The following is a 12988-nucleotide window of genomic DNA, read 5'->3' on the forward strand; positions in this document are numbered from 1 at the left end:
CTTCATCTTCTTCCTTTCGTTTTAAGTGTTTCACATTCAGAAAATGTGAAGCATTTTCACACTCAAGTAAGTGTGAAAATTTTCATTTTATCACAGTTGTTCGTATTTCACACTTTAGAGTGTGAATTTGGTTTGTAGTTCACACTATGGAGTGAGAAATAGTTGTTCCGTTCACACTCAAAAGTGTGAAATTTACTTGTTTGCGAATTTTTCTTTTTGATTCTTACTCTTTCCATTTCAGGATAGCTAATCATGTCTCCTATGCTCATTGAGAAAGTCGATAATGTGGCTGAAGGGAATCATATCAAGGTGGATCATGTGAAAGAAGTAGATAATGAAGTGGATGATATGAAAGAATGTGGTCACATATTGAAAGAGGATGAAGATTTAATGAATGCAATAGATGACATGAATGCATTATCTCATATTGTTATGGTAGATTGTACAGAAAACCTTCACCACTGATAAGATTCATATATCTCATGTGCTTAATATGATATATACAATTGATTGACTTTATTAAATAATAAGCTGACCGTGTTTGTTGTTTGTAAAAATTCCAAAATCGGCATGAAAGTCTTTGATTGGGCTCGGTTGGTTGGGAAGGACAATGACAATTTGTTGTTGTTATGATAAGGTCTGACTATGGAACCTTGCACGGGAATGAAAGTTTGACATTAGGGTGTGAGCAGGGTGGTAAATTCAAACCATACAAGGAAAAATTTGACATTAGGGTGTGAGCTTGCCTTTTTCGCACTCTTGAATGTGAAATTAATTATAAAAAAATGAAATATTTAAAATTAAAAATAAAATTCTTAACAGTTGGTTCCTTCACACTCTTGAGGGTGAAATTTGAAAATATTTCACACTCTTGAGTGTGAAATGAAAATATAAAAAAACCAAAAAATATTTTTAAAAATAAAATTATTAACAATTTAATAACTCACACTCTTGAGTATGAAATATGAAAATGTTTCACACACTTGAGTGTGAAATTTAATTATAAAAAATGAAATATTTAAAATTAAAAATTAAATTCTTAACAGTTGGTTCATTTGCACTTTTGAGTGTGAAATGAAAATATTAAAAAAACAAAAAAATATATTTTTAAAAATAAAATTATTAACAGTTCAATAACTCACACTCTTGAGTGTGAAATTTGAAAATGTTTCACACACTTGAGTGTGAAATCTAATTCTAAAGAAACGAAATATTTAAAATTGAAAATAAAATTCTCAACAGTTGGTCCATTCACAGTTAGTATGTGTGAAAATACTATCACACTTTGATTATCTCTTTATAAGAGAGGGTATTAAAGGAATTTAGAAAATAAAAGAGGGTGTGGAATTAATAAGGGGGTGTTAAAACTAATGCCCCTCAACCATGTCCCAGTTCCAACCCATATTATCTTTAAATAATATTTTAATTTTTTTTTTGTGATATGCATGTTATATTTGCTAGTTATATTCAATAGAGAATACCAATGTTGTAAAACTCAAACATAAGTTAGTCGTTGAATTGGTTAAACCAATACATATCATTAGACTGTGAATAGTTCAATCAACTTATATCTGAACGTACGCTAAGAAAGCGTGGATGGTTGGCAAGCTTGTAGATTATATGTTTGACAATGAGGATGAGACAACTATCTGCGGCCTAGCACAAGAAATGAATGAGTGGTAGCGCCTGGTGTCATGAGGTTGCTCTTAGTGTTGGCCTTTTTGGATTTCGTTTAGGTGTGTTTAGCTTTGGTTCCTTTGGATTGTTTTGTCCTTATTGTTTATGGGATGATTGGGCGTGTGTGTATTCTTTCGGGTGGGACAAATTGCATGTTTGATTTCCAATTCAAAATAACATCATTTTCCAAGGCACATTCACCAAAAATAATGTACTTGGATGAGGGAACATACTTTTACATTTACCCAACTCAAATCCAAATAGACCGACGCCATTGTAGAGAATTTTGAACTAATACCACTTATTATAATACTGCTTCAAGTTCAACAAATGTAAGGAATCCAATCGTGTAAATAAAGCAGATATGTATATCTACTTAAAAATTTCAATTTGTGATTTGTGCACTTGAGAGTTTCAATTTGCGATTTGTGCACTTGAGACTTGAGAGGAAAAAGCAATGTGCCATATATTAACCCGTGAGCAAAAACAAAAAATGCCTACAACTGTAATATCAAATAAATTCATATAAACTATGAAGAACATCAACACAGAAAGAACCAAAATGCATACAAGTTCCCAGGGAACAACGAGCAACAAGAGAGCAATATGTAAAAGTAGGGTGAAGAAAGTGACCTAGCTGTGAAATTCAGAGAAGTTGAGGACCAACGCTAATGATTATAATACTTGTTTGAGCCCTCATACTCATAACTCATTGCAACAAAAACCATTATTATATCCAAAATGGCATGAAAACCAATAAAATAGGGGAGGAGGAACACAGTATCACAAGACAACAAGTAAAAACTCCACAGTGGACATACTCTCAACAAAAAAGCGCCATCTTATTTTCTTTTCCTATCAAACTTAAAATAATACATAGTTAAAGTAACACAACTGCACAAGACTATCAAGGTTGTTGTATATGCATGGCCTCATACACACATAAACTCATTAGCTTCGTCGATCCTTACAGGTCCTCCGGGCCATTAATTTCCTGCGCATGACAATTCAACCTTTAGGCTTTAGGCCTAATTATTACCATGAAAACATCGTGCTTATAAATAGAATTCATAAATAGGTAAGTACCTTGTTCACAATTTCAGCTCCGTCAGGAATTTCTAGCTTTACACCAGGTTTTGCTACTATACTGACTTTCCCCTGTAAATCACCAGAAAAACAAAATATATCACAAAAGCATATTAGTATGATTATTTTTAATAATCTTATCAATATGAATAGGAATATTAAAAAGATGAAGGCAGAATAAGTTACTAGCAGTCAGAACATAAACTGAGAACCTAGCCAGAATAGTTTTAGGCCAGATTGGACATCAATAAAATAAGGTTTTAAGGTAGTCCGTGGTCTATTGGGGGACCAATCCTTCATGAACAATAGGGGTCGTTTACTTCAAGAATTAAAAGTATTAGGACTAAAACCCAGATACCTGAAAACTGTAGGGATTCATAGTCTGTTAGGATTCATATCATTGTCTTTCACTCAATGATATTATGATTAGGACCGAAAAACAAATAAGGAAAATACAGGGACAGAAGCCAAAATAAACGTTATAGGGACCAAAAAGGCAAAAACCCAAATTGGTGAAAAGTTGAGACCATATTGAAATCCAACGAATCTGAGTAGCTGGATGATGGACCCATTAAGTGAGAAAACACTCCAAGAAGACTAAATCCAAGACCTTATACTAACTGAAAAACATTCTTTTTAGTTTTTGCTACTTAGACAAAGAGACATTGGTAACTAAAATTTCCTTTAAACACAAAATAACTTATTTGCTGAGTATACAAAATACTACAAACAAATAGTTACAAACATAGTTATTTGCTGAGTATACATCCATAGTTTCTTGAAGTTATATCCATTAATAGTTACTTATACCAAAATACTACAAACAAATTGGACTTGATAAACGAAAACTTCAACTGTATGTTGGCCACTATTTCAAGATTTTGATTTCATACAAGCAAACACTAGAAACACAATTCTGAGCTCACATAGTAATGAGATGACACTTTGACACTAACCATACAAAAGCTTATTATGAAAGTACTAAGGTTTCTTGCATTTTTACATGTCGGTCAAAGAACTGAGGAAAATTTGAGAGAAACTATAACAACTACGATTAGTAATACTGGAACAGTAAGTATTATTATTCTCGCATCCATAAAGGAACCTCATAATAGATTGGAGGCTGAAATTTAAGATAATAATTTGAGTAATATTCGGTGGTAAAACTCTAATACCTTAAGGATAACACCAGCTCCAAACCATACATCACCAGCCACTTTTACACTGTCAAGCTCAATAATACTAGGAATTGATTTGAAACGGCTCAAGAAGTTGCCAACCTGTGAAAAAGATTAAGAAAATCAGTATTATAGTCATCATCTAACACAGTATGATTTTGTTAACATCAGCCCTAAGCTGATGATAAGAAATTAGAGGGACATTGGGAAAAAGGATTAAATGGACTTCTGTATTTTTTATATAATAACTCAACAAAACCGCACAAAGTAACTAGTAATACAGATACTAACCTTCTTAAATTCTGGCCCAAGTTCAATAGAAGGGTTTTCAGGGTTTGCCCTGGCCTTGTTCCGATTGACAAATCCATCTTCCAGAGTGTAGAGATCAGACTGTAAAACAGACAGCGAATCATGTCAAATAAGTCTCGAACCAATTTCAAAGCAAGATTTCATGTTATGTATCAGAAAAGCTTATAACCTGGACAAGAAGCAAATCAGATGTTGCTTTCACTGGAAGGAATCGGGATCGTGGAACATTAATCCCAATAGCCTTGTCAAAGAACTGTTAAGAGATAAAAGAAATCAATACCACTAGATGAAAGTTACAACATTAAGAACACTACTAATATGTCAATAAAAGTTTAGTACCCTTATTGCTGCACCAGCTGCAGTTTCCAGCTGAAGAACTTTCACTCCATCAACTTCCTACATCCACCGATTTTGTCAGCAATTTCGCAACTGAATATCAATTGTCCAACAACAGAGCACCCCCACCCCCCTCAAAAGAAAATAAGGACAGGTAGGATATCAGTTGAAAATGAACCAATGTGAACCTTTGGATTGGGAATAATCTCCATCTTAAGAGCATCAGCTTCAGCAAGCCTCTTGATTGCGTTTAAGTTCACCCACCTGTAGATCATCATCAATATCTACTTATGCGTATATAATCTAAAACAATCAGGGCTGATGCCAGCAAAGTCAAAACTTACAAATTATTCGTGTTGAAAATTTTGAACTTCTCTATTGACTTGAATTCACTAACCTGCATATACAACAGCACTATATGTAAATGAAATAATTAGAAAAAAAATCCCTGGTCATCATCTTCTATAAGACCAATGTTTTTTGTTACTAATAACCTAGACAAGAAACCCAAGAACAAGCCACGTGGCATGTTTTCCGTGAAACTCCGTGAGTTTTCAACCCATATTTGAGTTTTTTGAAAGAAAAAAAATGAAACATAACAACCCATCGTTCATTTCGTTTCGTCCTAAATAGCAAAGCTCCTTCTATAAACATATTCCAGCTACCATAAAAACATTGAAGAATTGCAGAAGTATGTATTGTCACTTAACTTTATAAACATCGTAGTCATCCAAAAGTATGTATTGTCAAAAATTTATAAACATTCATGTGACTTGGATAAATTTTGATAAACAAATGTTAACATTTATTAGTTAGAATTCGTACTACTAACAGTTATCATCTGCTTGTAAAGCAATAGATATCATGCAATTGCATTGACATAAGAAATTCTTATCTCTTGCTTAACATTAGGTACTAAAGTGAGATCCTACATAATTGCCATCTAGTAAATGATCAACCTTGACATATTTTCCAGAAAAGGAGATCTTGTACAACTTCAATGAAAATGTCAAAGAATCATGATTTATACTTTTTTCAAGCAAGTCAATCCCATCTTAGTCAGAGTAAATGCTTAATCATTATCCTTGTTCCTAGTAGCATTTTATTTACATGAAATTACTTAATTTATTAAAAATAGTTGCCTACAGTTGGGAGGAGGGATGACCCAGGAATATGAGACAGATTTAGAAGCTTACATGTTCATCTGGGACTTGTGCAATTTCCAGAAGCTGCATTGAAGAAACAAAGGCAAATGTCTCAATATCAATGTTCTTAAGATTTAAATTATCTTAATTTCTATTTCCTTTCAAGTTTCAAGAGATAGAAACCAAAAAGGGAGAGACAAGGATAGCTTGAACTGGATGGATTTAATGCTAATTATTATTAGAGATAAAAACTGTGGATAGAATATACTACACAGATGCAAGTTTAAAAGGAGAGATTTGAAAATGTGCTATAATTAGAGAACTGAACTAATCAGATAAAATCTTGGTTGTGAAGAAATTAAATCAGCAAAATGACATACCTGAACCCTTCCTTCATAAGAAATCAACGTGCCACCCTTTACATCAGCCAATGTTTTGGGAGTCACCTACATAATAGACAGAAAATAAATTGAAATTATTTAAAGTCAAAAAATAAAGGAAGTTATCTAATAATGACTATCTTTTCTTACCTCCATACAGTATTCATTCTTGTTCTCGATCAAATGATTTAGGATTTCTAAATTGATGTGTTAAGTAAACGGGTGGACCTAAAGGTGTACTTATCGTGTTTTAAGTAACAAGCAAGTAAGCAATCCTGCTAAAATTAATAGAAAAGAAAGAAAGAATGACTGAAACATAAATAAGGATACTCAAGTCAACAATAGCTCCCAAGTTATCCGAATTGGCAACAAAAACATACTCTTTACCCTGTAAAAACAAAAGGGAAAAGGAAAAAAATAGTACTGATATTGATTATAAAAATAAAATAAAAAAAGACAGTCCAACTAGAAACAAGTTGAGCTCTGGAGCCAACCTGTGATAGTAGTGCATCAAGTTTTCCACTGTTCAATAATGATGGGAAGACATCGCCATGGCCAGGAGGGTACCTATGCACAGGAATTATTCATGAGCAAAGCTTGGAACTCTATTAGAAGATAAGCTCAAGGGTAGTTTCAACTCTCAACTGACTTATCACTTTGCTGATTAAAAACAACATAAAGTATAGGTACCACCAATGTTGTGAAAAGCTAGATTCTACGTAGAATCGGAGAGGGGGTTCAAAATCGTATAATCGTATAATCGTAAATTGAATCGTAAGATTCTACCATAAATAGAAAAACAAAAAAATAGCATAGATATCTTGTAAGTCACATCATTTAACAAAAATGGGAATAAAAATTCATCAAATTAACATCCATATAAGTCATAATCTCAATCCAAAATCATATGGACTTGGGGTCAACATCGTAGAGGTAAAAGAAGCTGGTGGGAGATGGGGCGGTGCCAACAGCGGCGCACAAGATCTCAAAGCACCGGATGAAGGCCCAGGCATTGGGGTGAAGTTGGCAAGGAGCCGCGTTGATATCGCGGAGAACAGTCTGAATGAAGGGCGAAAAAGGAAGTCTGACTCCAAGCTCGCCGAACATATACTCATAGGCAAAAAAGAAATGGGATCCCTGTACATCGCCGTCGGCCCTGTGAAGCCAGGGGCGGTCTTCAGCACTGCAGGGCCAAATCCGGAGTTTGGCGTTTATTTCGTCATCATCAGACAAACCGCCAAGGCTACTTACGAATTCCACGATAGTCTCCCTATCCTGGAAAACGGAAGGTTGGTCAATGGCCTCGTGTGAGGGCGCTATTTGGACTGGAAGGGGCAGGGTTGTGAAAGTTTTTAATCGGTATTGAGGGATCTCCGGGACCTCTAAACGGAGGCCGCCGGCTGCGGTAGAGTCAGGATCACTCCCAGAAGAAGAGGAAGTGTGATTAGGGGAGTTAGGGTTTGAAGCCATCTTCTATAATCAAATGAGGAAAAGGGGAAAAAGATGAGTAGAGATATGATGCAGAGATAAGGGAAGGAGGACTCACCGGAGAAGGATGTGAAGAGTGGGTAGCGGAAAGGGTGATAGGCAACGGCACCGGGGCGGAAGTTGGAAGAAGGAGCTTGGTAGGCAATAAGGGAGGTAAAAAGCGGTCTCGGAAAAGGATGATTGTAGGGAAAAAGGGTTTTTATAGGCAGGGGAGAAGTTGGAAAGGTGACGTGTGTTGGACACGTGTGGAAGATTGGAAGTCATGATGGTTTTTTGGGGAAGTGGAACGCGTGTGATGGGGGTTACTGCGCACGATGGGACAGTTATGAAAAGTGAAGTGACGGTTCCGGAGAAAGAGGAAAACTGATGTAACTGACGCGTCACGTGGAGCAGTTAGGGATTTGAAAGGTTTTTGAAATAAGAGGAAGCGCGAAAGGCCTCGCCACCATAGAAACCAAACGCCATCGCCTGACAAGTAATACCAGCATTAAAGTTTAGTCACTCGCCAGGGACATTGCCAGCCAACACTTGGGGATCAGTACATGATCAATGCTTGCCACCTTTCTCGCCGGCGAACGATCGCTCACCTACTCCAACCAATCGCCAGTACGGAGCGATCGTTCTCGCCGCTTGTGGACTTGTGGACTTGTGGACTTGCCGGTTTGGGTTGTTCGCCAAGACCAAAAATGCTTGTTTCCTTTTGCTTACGCCATGTTGGCGACGTAGTTTACTTCTTTTTTCTCAAGCCATGTTGGCAGCTTAGATCCCAGTGTACTATAGGATACATGTAAAGGCATTTAAAAGACACACTTAGCTCTCATACTTCGAGCTCGGTGTCTTGTGGACTAGTGGACTGGGCGAGCCCCTAGAGGGGTAACGCCCAGCGTGTAGCCCGCCCCGAGGCGAGGGCCTGGCCTCAAGTTGGGCCTCAGCCTCGGAGGCCCAATCGGCCCAATAGGTAGTGCCCAAGCTCTATAAATAGGAGGTAGTTACCAATTGTAGGGGACTTTTTGCTCACTTTATGAAATAACACATGAAATTCAGCATTCTCATTCTCTCTTTAGCACATTCTTCCACTCTCTAGGTACTATCCCTTCCTTCAATGTTCATTCCCAGAACAGTACTAGAACATGAAATTAAAAGATGAAACAGAGACATTGAAGAATGAAGGAAAACAAAAATGTTGAAGAATGAAGAGAAAACAGAAGAGGAAGAGACCTAGATAGAGACTACAGAAAACAGAGCATGAATGCGTGATTCACACTCTACTATGAGTGAATTATATAGGCAATTAGAGGCATGAAGGTTGGGTCACATGGGTTGATTTTTCAAAATATACAATCCCCTAAATGAATTCTTATCAATTAACCATTCAAATTTGGCAACTACAATCGATTAGAGGTTCAATTTCGAAATCCCCTAAATGCTGGGTGGTGAGTTGTTTTTTCCACCAAGTCAAAAAACTCTTTAGTTTCCCCAATTTTAGGAATCAGCTTCAAAAATTAAAAAAATACTAGAATCGTAAGATTCAATAGGATTTTACGATTAAAATCTAAGATTCTACGTGATTTCACCAAAAAAAGATTTTGCATGCGTTTTGAATCGGAACAGTGCTGCAAAATCGTAAAATCTTAGGATTTTGCTATAGATTTTGCTAACATTGGGTACCACTTCAAACATAACCATAATAATGATAATATAATGTTTCTTGGGTTTCAGACATTATTAGCATGATATTACTTTCAAACCATGACACTGCCCAAAAAGTTCAAGCAATTAAAAAAAAAACCAAAGTACACTACCAAATACCAATACTTCTCTGACAAAGAAAGATCAATTACATCCAGACCAATTATCTTCAGCACTGTAGATACATGGGGTTTAAGTGTTGGATACAAGTCATGCATACCAGAAACAACAGACTCTGTTGGATGAAATTGAAATGTGCATAATTGCTAATATAGAGGGATTCGGTTCCCATAACACGTCACTTATCCAAAAGGTCGAGAAATAAAGAGGATTTGACCATATGTCTACATATTAATAGATGAGACAAAGCTTACATCGCTCTTCAAAATTTTCCCGGCAAGATAAAATAATAAAGGAAATAGCAAGTTACTGAGGAAATCCTTTGATTTATGGGTTGAAAACGAAATAACATATTATGCGCTGCTTTGACTACAAAGTTTTTTATATAAACAGTACTTAACTTTTTCTTGTCAGTACCAAAGATGTATGAATTCATCCTGAGATTTATGGTATCTGCTACGTCTATTTTCAGGAAGAACAGGTTTATAATAGTTTTTGTTATTTCACATTTAATAAGTAAATCCTTCGACACTTGAAGGAAAATCATAGAGGGGAGAACACAAAACTAAAGAAATCCATCGGGATATGTCGCTTAAAGCCTTAAACAATAATGTTTGAAACCCCAGCTTTGAAAGAAGAATATAGTTGCAATTTGAATGGCAACCAGATAACACTGAGAAAACATTAAATACATATTCATATTGGGCAAGATATATTGAAATAAATCAGCATAGAATAAATTCACATATCGACAATGACTGGTTATTGGGTCCAACTGTCCAAGTACTCTAAACTATGTTAGGAGTTTTATACAAAAAAGTTACTCACTTTTAATTTTTTTCTCATATAAATAAAAATAGATATACCTTTAGATGAACATTAAATTATTCATGTACAAGTTTATAAGTGCTAATTCAAAACATGTCAGAGGAAAGACAAATATCTGCTGAAAGTTGTGAAGTAAATGCAATAACTTAGTAGAGTCAAATCAGAAATGAAGTCATACCACCCATCCTTGTCAGTGCGCCCTTTGGAAGGCAAAGGCAAAAAGTCATCAACGACCAACCGCGGATACTGGCTCTGCATGATTCAAATAGTGCAGCAAAATATCAAACTAAGAAATTAAAGCTCAAAGTTCAGAAAATAGATGATATAATAGGGAAAAACAAAATAAAGTTACAAACCTGGTTAAAAGTATGAATATCGATATTTGAGTTTTTGTACTTCTCGATAATCTACAAACAGTTAAATAGTCAATTTACCTTCCAATTTAAGTTATGATTCTACTAAGTAGAGGGGATAGACGGTAAATGACAGGTACCTTTTGAGTGTCATCATGAGTGTTGAATGAGTTCATCAAAAGCAAAGGAACATTGCTTCCGTATTTGGAATTGAGATTCTGCACCAATTTTAAGTTATCAGTGGAAAGTCCAAGCTCTGGAAGGGAAATAAAAATCGAGCAAAAGAAGGACCAAAAAATAACCTCAATTTGGATGACAATCAAATCTAGAAATGTCAACCCATCACGAACTTCAATGACGGATCTGCATTTCAATAGCACACAAATTAAGAATGATACAAGTCGCGAAAAAGCCAACAAATTAATTTCCTATTCAGCTATTCTCCATACTCCTGAGCTTTCTACATTCAATATGTTGAAAAATAGTTCACATATGATTTTTCCTACAAAAAAAAAGGCGGCACATGATTTGCTTCGAAATAAAATGGCATAAACACACCTCCTACATGAATGCATCCCATAGCCATCAAGTCGAAAAAAACATGACGCTAACAATTAATTAATTCAAAAATCAGATGCATGATCTTGATCTTAATCTTAAATCTTGAATGAAATCTATAGCTAGAACAATAATAAATCTAATCAGATCAGGCATAAGCATACTTTGGACCAGTGCAACCCATGGTTGTCCCCAATCCTCCATTAAGCTTCAACACCACAAGCTTGTCCAAAAGATTCTTTACCTCTGAAGCACCTGCACCGATTTCATCGATTCGATTTCGTCTCAGCTAAATACACTGAACCTCATCACAACATCAAATCAAGTAATCAACCAAAGCAAAAATTGAAAACTGTGCATTACCATCTGGAGTTGGCGCCAAAGTATCGTAAGGCACAACAACTTCATCAGTAGGAGTCTGGATCTTACTCCATTCAACATGCTGAGCTTCACCACTGCAACGAATTCAAAAATACGAAGCTGATATGAACAAAGAAAACAATCAATCAATTCAAAAATCAACAAAACGGAGCTCGAATCAGCGATTCACCTGAGGTAGCGAGAAACGAGGTTGATGAATCCGTTCTTCTCATTCTCACTGCAAAGAACGAAACAAACACAGATCAGATTCCGATCGGAGATCAAGAAAACTTCCGCAATCGAAGAGATTGGAAAGAGAAGGAAATGGTTGGATGGAGTTGGGAAAATGCATTGCAATACCTGATTTGGTTCAAGCCGGCGACGGCGGATTTGAGATCGGAGAGTCGATCGGTGGCGGTGGCCATTGCGGTGGTGGACGGTTACAGAGAAAACAGAGGGAAGATGGAGAAGAGGTGAAGAGTGTGTGATGGAAGAGAGTGTGGAGATTGATGACAAAATATAAACGCTCGTGTGTGGAGAACAGATAACTAGTAGTTGCTATATGTTCGGCAAAACTGAACTAATATTTATTTACTTTGATATTTTAATGCTAATAATTTTTTTTTTCCCATAGATTTTTAGTTAGTTTGTCAATTTTCAATCACTACAAATTTACAATTCTTTTCATTCATCCCTTTTATACCTTAAATTTCTTGTGAATAAAAAGTTTTGTTAATTAGCTCCTTACTATTTAGTGCGCTAATTGTAGGGTGCAGCATTACTCTTACGACGGATATTTTAACACTAAAATTTACTAATTAAAATATTGAATTTCACTCAAAGTTATGTCTCTATAACTTTTCAATCCTCAAAATATTTGAATAAAAAAATAAAATTTAGTGTATAACAATGAAAAATAATTTATTTAATTTTAGAAGTAGAAAAAATTGATTAGATTAAAGAAATTAAATAACCAAATTCACATATACTCTAAACTAGGAAGATAAAAAAAATACAATTAAGCCTATTTTTTCAAATATATCCTTAGTAATTTATATGTGTAAATAAATTAAAAAATATAAATGAGAAAAACTAATTAACATAAAACATGAAAGTTACAATAAAAAATCAGAATTTTTTTTTTTATGATTTATGAAACTAAAATATTAATTAGTCTTATTTATTACAGCCTTTATTTGGGGCCATATTTATTACAACCTTAAACAAGATGGGTTGGTGCAGAATCTTTTGAATAGAATATGCTTTGTAATGTTCCCCTAGTTTAGCAAAGAAATATCATGAAGGTTGGCACATTGCTCTTACGATATGGAGTCTAATCCAATCGTGGAAAAGAGTGGCGCGTCTTTCACGCAAGGTCGCAAGCAAGAAGGTAAGAAAAATTGTGCTATTGAGCCCATTGGTTTTCAATATTTTTTGTCTTTTCAGTTGGGGCCTGTGGGCTTCTTTTGTTGTGAGCTGAA

At 35.3% G+C, this 12988-nt stretch overlaps 1 protein-coding gene across 1 annotated transcript; it reads right to left on the reverse strand.

The window, feature by feature from the left end:
• Window positions 1–2332: 2332 nt before the first annotated feature.
• LOC130733804 (UTP--glucose-1-phosphate uridylyltransferase) lies at window positions 2333–12052 on the reverse strand. The gene is made up of 21 exons (XM_057586073.1): window positions 11868–12052; window positions 11698–11745; window positions 11511–11602; window positions 11312–11402; window positions 10892–10952; window positions 10730–10807; window positions 10593–10643; window positions 10415–10488; window positions 6606–6678; window positions 6442–6499; window positions 6262–6308; window positions 6112–6177; window positions 5783–5815; window positions 4931–4983; window positions 4775–4850; window positions 4590–4646; window positions 4420–4503; window positions 4233–4331; window positions 3939–4043; window positions 2764–2835; window positions 2333–2671 (listed from the first exon to the last, which is right to left on the reverse strand). The coding sequence occupies exons 1-21, from the start codon at window positions 11930–11932 to the stop codon at window positions 2645–2647; spliced, it is 1410 nt and encodes a 469-aa protein (XP_057442056.1). The 5' UTR covers window positions 11933–12052; the 3' UTR covers window positions 2333–2644.
• Window positions 12053–12988: the final 936 nt, after the last annotated feature.

Source organism: Lotus japonicus, chromosome 1 (genome assembly GCF_012489685.1).
Source record: "Lotus japonicus ecotype B-129 chromosome 1, LjGifu_v1.2".
Classification (NCBI taxonomy): Eukaryota; Viridiplantae; Streptophyta; class Magnoliopsida; order Fabales; family Fabaceae; genus Lotus; species Lotus japonicus.